General features: G+C 34.4%; 1 protein-coding gene across 1 annotated transcript; it reads left to right on the top strand.

Annotated features, from left to right (window-relative positions):
* Positions 1-8,507: 8,507 nt before the first annotated feature.
* Spg7 (SPG7 matrix AAA peptidase subunit, paraplegin) lies at positions 8,508-11,871 on the top strand. Its single transcript, XM_076893838.1, has 9 exons — positions 8,508-8,724; positions 8,789-9,061; positions 9,137-9,359; positions 9,429-9,734; positions 9,805-9,973; positions 10,065-10,417; positions 10,802-11,298; positions 11,388-11,513; positions 11,671-11,871. Exons 1-9 carry the CDS (start codon positions 8,557-8,559, stop codon positions 11,791-11,793), a joined length of 2,238 nt encoding a protein of 745 aa, XP_076749953.1. The 5' UTR covers positions 8,508-8,556; the 3' UTR covers positions 11,794-11,871.
* The last annotated feature ends 371 nt before the right edge of the window (positions 11,872-12,242 follow it).

Raw genomic sequence — 12,242 nt, 5'->3', positions numbered from 1 at the left:
ATCTATTGGATCCAATATCGAAATATCCGTATCGAATTCTCTACTCGCTTCTCTATTATGTAACAATCCAGTTTGTAATTTTTTCATCTAAAATTATTGAAGTTACGTTTGTAAATCTAGAAAACTTCTTCATAACTTTGCTAACTATTAGAAATTGAAAAAAATAAAAATGTTAAAAATATGTACATGCCAAAAATATAACTAAATAATAAAAAATTATAATTTCGAGAAAGAGTATAAAATCTCTTTTCCTTTTTTGAGTTTTTTTTAATACAACATAATTGAAGCTATTAAAACTATTGCTAAATAAGGAAAGAACTCAGAAAGAAAAGGGTTTTTTCATAGACCCAGACGTAAATCTAACACTTGCTGACCAAAACATGCTGGGGGAAAATTCTTGGGTTGGATTTACTCGATTCGACACGGTGAACGCGATACAAATTTGATTCCTTTTGTGAGTCATTGTAGCCTGACGACCTTGTAAACAGGTCTTTGAATTTCAACGTACTCAAATCAAAGCGTATAATTCAGTAGAATGGGGACCATAAACCGAATGCAACGCTTTTATGGCAATTATCCTTCATCAAACAGATCTTTAGAATGTTAAAATTATAAGTTCTTCTGAACCAAACAAAATTCTGATTATATCTAAAGGGTTAATATCTAAAGTAAAGTATCAAGTATCAGAAGTGAACGCATCAGATTGCGAAGAAACCATTGGAATTGGTAAATGGTACGAGCCAGAAGAATTCTTTTTCAACCCAGACCGACAGGTGCAATCGCCTTCACCTGTGGATATTATTTCTGTCAACGTTGCCCGTGTTTATCCGCATACATATTTGACGAACTCCTCCCTTGCAGGTCTAACGTCTAGGCCATCATCGGCACAGAAGCGTTGGGAGTGTGTTACCTGAAGAAGCAATCTCTGTCGCATGAAATAACATTTAGGCCGGACTGGCTGGCCTACTACTTTCGCGTCTGTCTATGTATACCTGGCGCATTGTATTACGCCAGCTTCTGTATAAGGGGTATTCTGGAACAAAAATGATTCACTTATCTTACCATAATCGGTTAGCATGTTATATGCTTCCTAATTGCTATATGTATACTTGATGAGAACTTTTTGAAATATCATAAATTCGAGAAATATTTCTTTGCGCTAGACACTGTATGAAATAGTAGCATTGTTACCAAAAGTATTTTTATATAACTCCATGTTCGTTCAGTTGATGGCTCTCAAGACCACCTAGAGAGCCATTATTGAACTATTAAAAACTCGTCGATGTGTTCTAGTAGAGCCTTATGATTATTGTTACGGTGACCAAATACTTGGCTCGGTCTTAACTTTGGTTGTTTCCTTAATTTTAACTTGCTTTTCTGTATATCAAATTCAGTAAAAATATTTAACAATTTTTCCAAAATGCAATGGTGAACAAAGTTTCCTTCACTGCTTTGAGTGAAAGCATCATCGGTAGCTCCGTGGAAAGGAGGGAGTAAAGGATACGAGAGTGTGAAAAATAATTTCCTGCCGCTGATATGTGCCGGATCGGTCGAGGAGAAAAGTCCTAGCCGGGGGATATCAAAATATTATTCGAGGGTTGCCTAGGGTAGCTCCGCATTCTCGCACCATATAAAAACCGTGCCGAAGCCAAAGTGGATGGTTATTGCCCTCAACCTGACCGCACAAGCTAGTACGCTCGTCTACCTCATAGTAGTCATACGAATTTCGTATTTGCCATCGATTCGTCCACCATGTGAGGGTCATTGCTCTGTTTGACAAATTATCGTATCTATTAACAAATAGTATCACGAAAATAAGAACAATATATATTTCTTCCTTACGTAGACAGAGTTCATTTTTATATACTGCTATATATGCTATTCAAGAACAATAATAAATGTGTACCCATTTTATCATGGGAATATTAATTTCTAGAATTAATATTCCCAACATCCTTCAATTATTATGCTAACGAGGTGTTGAAAAAAATCTATCTATCGATCCCAGGATCGCACGAGGAACCTAGATCCAAGTGAGTATGCGAGCGTGCGCCCAGTTGGGAAGCATTGCAATCGCACACATGCGCGCACAAGTATAGCAAGTACTTACAATTAGTACGGGGAACGCAGCCCCAAGCCGTGAGAGACTCGGTCGATATATGGTCACAATGAAGGGTGTGGCGTTCGAGGACCAAAAGCTCTCTCCTGTCTGCTTTATCCTACCATTGGCTGTTGCCAGGTGTCGAGAATGGCGGACCTTTCTTGTGTCGGCCCTCCAGCTGCTTTTAACAACACTTCACGTCTCTTCAGCAACGCCAGTGAAGGTTTTACGTTAATTGCGACACGTGGAGTGGGAGGAACTTTCCGATTTGCGATCAACACGTGACAAAAGTACGTTGTTGCGTCCTCGTACAATTGGTCTTCTTTAAAAGGACGATTCTTCTTGTTATTCTGAAACATTGATTAATCAGAAAAAGTAGTGTATAATTCTGCTCTTCTTAGTATAAATAGCCTAATTAATATTTTCAACGTATTCTATAAAAATTAATAGATATTATAAAAAATCAAGAAAATTAGCAGTACACTTAATGCAAGTGGTGTTAAGGGAATAAAACAGTCCAACCTTGTTTAAGAAGTAATTGTGTAAATAATAAACTGGTTGCTGAGCAAAGAAGACGTGTAGGAGTAAATATTTAAACGAACATGTTGCAATGTTCCTGTAAATATCTGTAAGACAATATGGATAAGCTTCTCGAGTTCTCCTAACTTCTTTCGAATCGCCTACTTGTGATTTGTCAACTCCTGGTAATAAGTTAGACTTTTGGACCGCTCGTAAATTCACTCGAAAGAAAAACGGACTTCCAAACGGATCATCGATTCAGCCAGAAAATGACGAGTGTATTCGAGGTTCTTAGCGGGCGCCACTTTAATGAAGACACGTGTCGCGAGTATTTTAGATCGTCGTTACACCGTGCCGCGATGACGAAGAGAACGACGACGTTCGAGGAAGATTGATGAGGTGTGTTTACCGCTAACTAATTCCCGTCTGCTGCCAGTTCACGTCTGGCTAACTAACTTTTGCTGCCGGCGGAACGTGCTCAAACCTTACCCGGTAAATTGTTTGAATTCCACTTGAGCGAGTGATAAAGAAATCGATGATATTATGAGAAATACGTTAATGTCGTTTAAAGAACAATAGCATTAACAATTTCGAATAGACAATTCAAAAAAGCGTAAGGACTGCAATGAAATTGGTTTTGAAATTAATTTGAAAATAAAGATTTGACTCTAAAGGGCATCTTTTAACAACTTCGTTGTCAGATGCATCACTTATGATACACATAAATTAATATCAAGCGCATATTTATAATTATACGTAATATGTGATATGTATAATACACTTTAAAAAAGTGATAATTATTTTTCTTCTTCCCCTATGATGTAATTGTTTCTCGTGTTCAATTCGAGGAATCTACACAGCTTCAGAGCTTCCAACCGATGATGATCTTACTCAACTTCCGTTCGCCTCAAAGGATAAGCATTATTGGAAAAAATTGACGTCCGCTGGTTCACAGAATGATTTCGCGAAAGAAGCTGATGCTGGACGAGGAGAATATACATGATCCGAGATGAAAATGTTGGCCAGCCGTTCACTTCGGAGGTGGTTAACGAAGCATCACCATGGATTAGGCTTGCGTCAAGCCACAAAACCAGCCTCTTCTCGCGGGGTTCGCCGTACGATGAAGAAACGGAGGTTATTCCTGGTTGAACAAACACTGGAATGGGTCGCGTGCGCCTCCCACATATTTATAGATTTTATCTCTCTTTGACTTCGCCGAGGCGAGTAGGCGTTCGTGTACTCGCGCGTACGGCGAAGGGAAAGAAAGGAGGGATGGAAGAATTCAGGACGGGTAGGGACGAAGAGGTGAGCGCGAAAACTAGGAGAAAATCTGTGGTATGCCGGTGGAAATATGGAAAACATCGTACGGAATAAAAGAAGGGAACGAAAAAAAGGCTTTGTAGATCGGAAAGACGGGACCGCTTTCACAATATGGGAAATATTCCCTATATCACTTTTCTAATGTGAAACACATGATATCATTTACAACTCTGTTGTTTATAATAATTATCAGAAAGAAACATTTGCATTATTTTTGTTTCAAGCAAAAATAAATCAGTATTTTATTTGCAATCAAGAAAAAAAGAAAATTTAGCAAACTTAATTTCCGACTAAAAAATGTTTCGAATCGAAAATGTTCAGACGCATCTCATTATTTATTCAATGCTCTTTCCAATAATTTTCGCCTGTCGGCGCACAATATGAGGGCAAACAACCATAGAGAGGCGTAGGGGAGGCGGCAGTTGTCACAGTTGTCACAAACCGTGAATGGGGGTATTTTTCACGAGTCGCAGTAGAAACGGAACGGACGAGAACTGAATCAGCCGATTGTTCGATCGTTTCGCACTGTTATTTTTATAATTTACCGTATCCTCGATCCTCCAATGGTATTATAGTTCTCGTGGCAGAGTATAGTGTTGTTTTTATTGGCCGCGTTTAGGGAACGGGATAGGCGGTGGACAGCGAATGGAGAAAGGGACTGGAGAGAGAAAAAGGCGGCCGCCAACGGTACAGAGAAGGGAAAAGAGGGGGGTTTGGTGTCGATGGGAACGAGGTGTTGTTTCATCCCTCCTGGCAGCTACGTCTATTCTATTTAGCAGCACCTACGTCCCAATGTCTGAATCGAGACGGAGCCTAGGTTAGGACGGCTCTGGAGGACCAAAGATACGATTCTAGGGGATCGAGGTGGGAGAATGAAGACGCAGAATTCGAAGGGAAGAGGGGAGAAACGCGAGGGTGCACGCTACGACTAGGGATTGACAATACCACAGTCATCCAATGTTATTTCAGTACGAATTTCCCCTTCCAATCCAATATCTCCTTCCTTATTTCGATCGTCTTTCTCCGTTTCTCTAGCTTTTCCTCCGTTTCTCCTTTTTACCCCTTTCACCTTCCGGCTCTTCTTTTCCTTTCGCCTTTCTTTCGTTCCTTCACTATCTTTTACTTCGAACCAGGTCGAACCTGTTTGCCCATCTTTATTCCACAAGGATGCATCTATTCCATTTTGCTATATACATAGTCGCCAAAGACGACCTCGCCTTGCATTCGCAATAATGTCAGTTTGCATCAATTATAGTAACCGGACTTGTGGATACTTACAGCGACATGCGTCGGTGACTTTTTTTCTGAAAACTATGAAACTCACAATCCTGAAAATTAGGCGTCACTCTTCCGGATTGGAAGGAGGCTTCTTTGTGCTTGAAATATACCCCGGGATCCTGAACGAGTGGCATCTGTAATAACAACGTCCGTTCTTGCGGCTCTCCCTCTACGTGCTCCGTTACGTGCGATGGATTTCTGGAAGTTCGATCGACCGTGATTAAACACATTCATAGGGGTACATTAATCAAAAAAAGGAGGATCATTAGCAATAATATAATAGTTTCACACAGAATCCTTTAGACATGATAAAATTGCAAAGCTAACAAAAAGTCGAAGAGGAAAGAGAAATATGTAGATATATTTGAAGAAAAAATATTTTTGTATTCGAGTAAGATGTGCACAGGATATACAATTCATTTAACGGTTCAACGTAAGAATTATGAACTTATGAATGAAATGGATGCAGTAGGAAGAGCTCAATGAACTGAGTTGTACACAAACTATGAACTATGGCATTGTTTGGTTGTTATAGCAAACTAACATACCATGGTTTATTATTTAACAAACCAATTGATTTTATTGTCTATTCTCAATAACAATTAAAGTACAGTTTTAATCCTAGGGACCAGCTTTACAAAATATTTGTAAGCGTCAAATTGCTTGTAAACATTCAGTTCAGCTTTCTTCTATATTTTTCTTCTTTTTAATACCAAATAGGGATAAGTGTGCCGAAATACATTGCCAATTCGACATTTATACGCATACTATGTCAGCCACGCTACGCGAAGTCGATGATTGACAATGTCTACACGTATCTTGTACACTATACTGAAGTATCTGAAGAGAAAGAGAAAGAGATGGGAGACCGCTGTCACCACCTTCTTAAAGCCAACGAAAATATTATTTTACGTAAATACGCATCCGCAATGAACCACTTTTATCTTGTTCTTTTCGCGCCATTTAACCGATAAAGTTGAAATTATCATCACTATCGTCATGAATTTCGATAGAAGCAGTTTCAACCATTTTATAAAAGAAACACCGTAACTGAATAAACTGATTGGCAGTTAGAAAATTTGTATAGCAATATTATATGGTAATGAATGATAACTATTTATCAGTAATAGTAAATTGAAATCAACAAACGTGTTTAAAGTTTCATGATATCTATTTTGACGATAATACAGTTCTTTTTATAAATATTAATTTTCACTTTAAACATTTACTTACATTTAGGTAGACTGTTTTCCCATACCGTGTCTCCAGCGAGATCTGCAAATATAATTAGAATATAATTAAAATTATCGAAGAATTCGCAATATCATGGGGTCATATACTTCAAAAAGTATGAACGAATAAACGAAGAAGTGATCCATTAGGTAGGGAGCCCCAGCTGACACACCCTGACGCTATCAAAACACGCCTTAAAACTTATATTCCTGCGTAATAGAGTAGTAGTGGTGGAAAAACTGCGTACGTGAGATAAAATAACAGAGTGTAGTTAACAGGCTTGGGTAAAAATATTCAGCCAGCTTCCACCACCTTCCTATCCCTCCCTCGTTCTCTTTCTCTTTTCCTCTTTCACTCCCTTTCTATTTTTCTCCTCTTACCGGTTACCCTTTTATATACTGCGATTACAATGAAATTTTTCTACGTATCACCTATTTTCAGCATAAAATAAGGCACCACTACTGATTTTATCAAAATTTGGTTGTTCCCGAAAACATAATTTTTATACATAATATATATATACATCAACAAACAAATACATATTTTGAATATCTTAAAAATTATGTTTTCGGGAACAACCAAATTTTTATATATATATATACCTCTTATCGTATATGACACGTACTCGAATTCTGAAACATATAAAACAGCCTAATTACAAAGGAATGTCTAATAATTAAATTTTACGATATTAATAATAAATAATCTCATAAGTAACTATTAACACTGTGGCAAATTTTAACATTGGGTAGCAAATTAATTTAATTGATTTGTGTAAGCGCCACTCCATAAGGTATGCCCAAAACAGATCATAAATTTACAATGCTTCGTATGAATTTACCTATCGTCGATATATTGGAACTCTCGTATCATTTTAACCTTTCGCGAGGTTATCAACTCAGAAATGGTTCGAATCAAGACTAAATGCAATAGGCAAATATAGCAAAGTGCGGCTTATAATTCTTAACACTAATTTATTAAATATGAAATAAAGAATACATGAAAATTAATAGAAGAATGAACTTCATCAGAAAGCATCACAAGAGCAACCACTTGAAGCTGCTTTCGTGCCGTAAAAAAAAATATAAAACGAAAAAGCTCTCGTTCCCTCAACGTAAAATTCACAAGCCGAAAGAAAAAGACATGTTAACTTACATTTCTTCAAAAATCATTGTAAATTTGTGTGACAAACTAATACACTATCTTTGATCAGTCATATTTTTACAATTTTTTATAACTTTAGTGTGCCAGACAGTTTTTACGTCACGCCATGACAGCACGAGTTATTCTGCAAGGAATTTGAACTTCACGACTACATGCTTGAACGTGATTGGTTGAAAATATTATGAAATCTTGGTAACACATTATGGCCTCTGCAACAGTTATAAATGAAAATGTTTTAATTCTTTTTCTCCGAAGTAAAACAGTATTGATTATATAAAATAATATATAAACATATTTAAGCAAAAATGTAACAATACATCTAAATTTTAGTCATTACCATCATCGAAAATGAAATATTATGTATATAATTTTTACTTATATATTTCAAAAGAAAATATTGTATCATTTACATAGAACACTATAAATTCGTCTTTCTTTGTAACTTTTATTTTATTTTTTAATGTTTCAAATCCATGACACGTACAATTTAATAATATATCGAAAAATTAATATTGACAGACTTACCAAAGATGCGCTCGCAATGAAAGGATAGCAAGAAAGGAGAAATTAACCAAAATTTGTTCGCTTATCGTAAATAACTGATCATGATTGGTCTAATTCAAATAGAACTCTTTTATGGGAAGTATGCTACCAATCTCTTCTAAAGAAAATACCTATTTAAAAATATGTATACTCAGAAGTTCTTAGATAATTTGTAATAAAAATTAATAATTTATAGTAAATTTGTAATAATTTCTAATAAATTTGTAATAAATTGGATTAAAACTGCAATTAGACTCTATTTGTTACATTAAATTGTTAAAAGTTTGCGAATATATTTATAAGGATTTTCAAACCACGAGTTGTACACTGTTTGGCATGTGTTAACGAGTGCATGTACATATGTATATGTACGTCATTTCGAATCGAGTAACACGATCATGCAAAGTTTCATAATTTGTTCAAAACGACAAAATATCATTTTGCGAAATCTTTATGGATTCATATTTAAATACAATTTATACAAACATGAAATATTCAATACTATATCAACAAATACTAATTTTAACAGTAAAACGAATAGGTTATGTCTTCCACTATCAACTCGGGTAATTATTTTATTTATTAATCCTATATTGATTGCATGAAATAATCACAAAAATACTGTTTTAGCTTGCGAAAAAGCATATGGATTTAACCAGAATACAATCGTCACTTTTGAAAAGTCAATTTTGTAAAATTGACTATTTCCCAAAGTTGTGCAATGCAAGAAATTTTAGTACAACTTCTATTAGTCGTCAACAATCTTCAAATGAATCTCCTAACGATTCTAATAAGGATCCAAAAAGATCCAATGAGTTTGATATGGTGGTTGTAAAAATGTTGATGCTTGTAATATTTTCATGCATGGCTTATTTATTTTTATTCCAAGCTGATGATTTTGTGGTAAGTTCATAAACAGATAATTATTGGTTTAAATACTTTTTTTGTAAAGTTTTTATGAATTTTTACTACTGACAGAATGACAGAATAAGTTGGAATGATTTTATAAACGAACTACTTCTAAAAGGGCAAATTCAAGAAATTAGGATTTATCCAAGCCATGTACAAGTTGTACTAAAGGCAGGTGCTACATATAAAGGAAGAATGTTGTTTAGTAAGCTTGATCTTTATGATATTCCTGAAATCAAAAATATAGAGGAAAAGATTAGGACCATAGAAAAGCATATTGGCATTAAAATGGGTATGATTATTGATATTTAAAATTTTATACTTTCATTTTTCTGTGAAAATTCACTACAATAATGTTTAGAGGATGGAATTTCAATCAGATACATTAAGCTGAAAGATGAGATGGCTATATCAGAGTTGATCTCTACACTGATATTACTGGGTGCATTTTTCATGCTCTTGCGTCATCCACTAATAAAAAATAAATTTAATATTTTGACCGATTTGAAAAAAGCAAAATTTACATTGATCGATCCTTTTGCTGGCAAGGGCGTTCGTTTTAAGGACGTGGCTGGATTAAAAGAGGCCAAAGTAGAAGTTATGGAATTTGTTGATTACCTTAAAAATCCTGAACGATATAAAAAGCTTGGTGCTAAAGTGCCTAAAGGTATCTTAAATATCTACAATTTAAAAGCTTATAATATGTTTCTATTGCAACATGTTTAATTTATCTTCAGGAGCTTTATTATTGGGACCACCAGGATGTGGTAAAACACTTTTAGCTAAAGCAGTTGCAACTGAATCAAATGTTCCATTCTTGTCTATGAATGGATCTGAATTTATTGAAGTAATAGGTGGGTTAGGTGCTGCACGCGTAAGACATTTATTTGCAGAAGCTAGAAAAAGGTTTTGTTAGTTTTGTATTGCATATAGAGAAATTAACACAAACATCATTTGTGAATACCTCACTGTAATTTCGGGTTTTTTATTTTTACAGAGCTCCTAGTATTATTTATATAGATGAAATTGATGCGATTGGCAAGAAAAGATCTGAATCATATACCCAGTTCAGCAATAGTGAATCTGAACGAACGTTAAACCAACTTTTAGTGGAAATGGATGGAATGACAACAGCCGAAGATATTATTATTTTGGCTTCAACAAACAGAGCAGATGTTCTAGATAAAGCTTTATTAAGACGTGGTAGATTCGATAGACATATTTTAATCGATTTTCCTACTTTAGAAGAGAGAATACAGATCTTTGAATATCATCTTCAATCTTTATCATTGATTGGTAAACCATTACAATATGCTAAATATTTAGCCCATCTTACCCCTGGTTTCAGTGGTATGTATAAAACTAAAAAATTGGAAAGAAAGATAATGAGAGTCCACTTTTGATAGATTTGACATGAATGTTGCAATTCGTAATTTTGAGGGCGTAATACCTGTTAAGGATGTATACTTAAAGTAAACACTAATAGTAAGTTAATAGCAACAAGATGAAGTGTGCCAAAAAACGATAGAATCTTGAACTTTAAGTTCAACCAAAATGATATGTAATAAGAATGAAATGTTTCATAAAACATATGAAACTTAATTTCCAATTTTTTCGAAAACAGTAAAAATTTGGACTGTCATCGTTTTTCCTTCAACTCTTCAATTATCTGTTCAATTGCTTAATTGAATTTTTTCCCCCTCATATACTTATTCGCAATGATATTTTATAAAGGTGCTGAAATAGCAAATGTCTGTAATGAAGCTGCATTACATGCAGCAAGTGAACAAAAGACGAAAGTTGATAATAATGATCTTATGTACGCTATTGATAAAATATTAGGTGGAACAATAAAAAAATCTAGTACATTAACACCACCTGAGAAAAAAGTTGTCGTTTATCATGAAGCCGGTCATGCATTGGCGTCTTGGTTATTGGAGCATGTAAATCCTCTGATTAAAGTAACAGTAGTACCGAGAACAAATAAACGTTTGGGTTTTTCTCAATATTCTGACTTAAATCTAAAGCTTCAAAGTTTGGAACATCTTTCTGAACGTATGTGTGTGCTATTAGGTGGTAGAGTTGCAGAAAATATAATGTTCAATAAAATTTCAACCAGATCAAAGAGTGATTTGAAGAAAGTAACAGAATTAGCATATCACCAAGTTCAGCAATGTGGAATGAGTCCTTCAGTGGGTTTAGTTTCATTTGACAAAGAATTAACATCTGTGGTAACATACATGCTACTATTTATACTTCAGAAATTGCTATTTTATATTTTAAATTAAAATTTATATTTTTTCTTTAATTTATTAATTAGAAAACTAAGAAACCGTACAGCAAAAGATTGGGGAACTTAATGGATGCAGAAGTACGAAGAATAATTACCGAAGCATATAAAACGACAGAAAAGTTACTACAAAATAACAAAGATAAATTAGTAATAGTAAGTATAATCATGAGATATATAAAGAAAATTGTAGACTTATAAGAAAGTTTCCATGATTTGAACTCTCGGAAGATTAACTTACTACAGTTCAGTAAAAAGTGTAAATTTTCTTCAGTAAATAATAAATAAAAAACAAATTTTTATCAATTTATAGTTGGCCGAAGCACTACAGAAACAAGAAACTTTAACATATAAAGACATAGAAACATTAATCGGACCACCACCTTTTGGAAGAAAGAACCTTGCAGACCTAGAATACAATCCAGGCGTAGAATAAATAAACAATGATAAAACATGTCACATTTCGGTAAATGTATCTGTACCATATTATTTAATAATAGAAAAATAATTTTAACATATGTTTTATTACGTGAATCTATAATACGAACCTTTTGTGAAAGGTATGTATAATATTTACTTTTCCAAAGAAAAACAAACTACAATGAAAAACTAAATCCAGAATTTTATACAAAATAGTTTTAAATAATGAAAAACTTAAAATACTGCTTTAGCTTAATGTAAAATATTTTTTTTCTATTATTTAAAATCATTTGTGGTAAGAAGAAAACGCGTGTACAAAGATGTAAATATATATACAAGGGTGATTCACTATTTGTGTGACAAATTTTTACAACTGATACTACACCTCGAAAGCAACGAAAAAGTTCATATAAACCTAGGTCCATATGTGGACTTTAGTTGTATTTCCACTGTTCATAGTATGTT

Source organism: Xylocopa sonorina, chromosome 1, assembly GCF_050948175.1.
Source record: "Xylocopa sonorina isolate GNS202 chromosome 1, iyXylSono1_principal, whole genome shotgun sequence".
NCBI lineage: Eukaryota > Metazoa > Arthropoda > Insecta > Hymenoptera > Apidae > Xylocopa > Xylocopa sonorina.
This window is presented reverse-complemented; position numbering and strand designations above follow the sequence as displayed.

Coding starts and splice junctions, on each gene's coding strand:
- Spg7 (XM_076893838.1), top strand. CDS start 8,557: ATGCAAAGTTTCATAATTTGTTCAAAACGACAAAATATCATTTTGCGA. Junction 8,725..8,788: donor GTCTTCCACTATCAACTCGG/GTAATTATTTTA, acceptor ATACTGTTTTAG/CTTGCGAAAAAGCATATGGA. Junction 11,514..11,670: donor ACAAAGATAAATTAGTAATA/GTAAGTATAATC, acceptor ATCAATTTATAG/TTGGCCGAAGCACTACAGAA.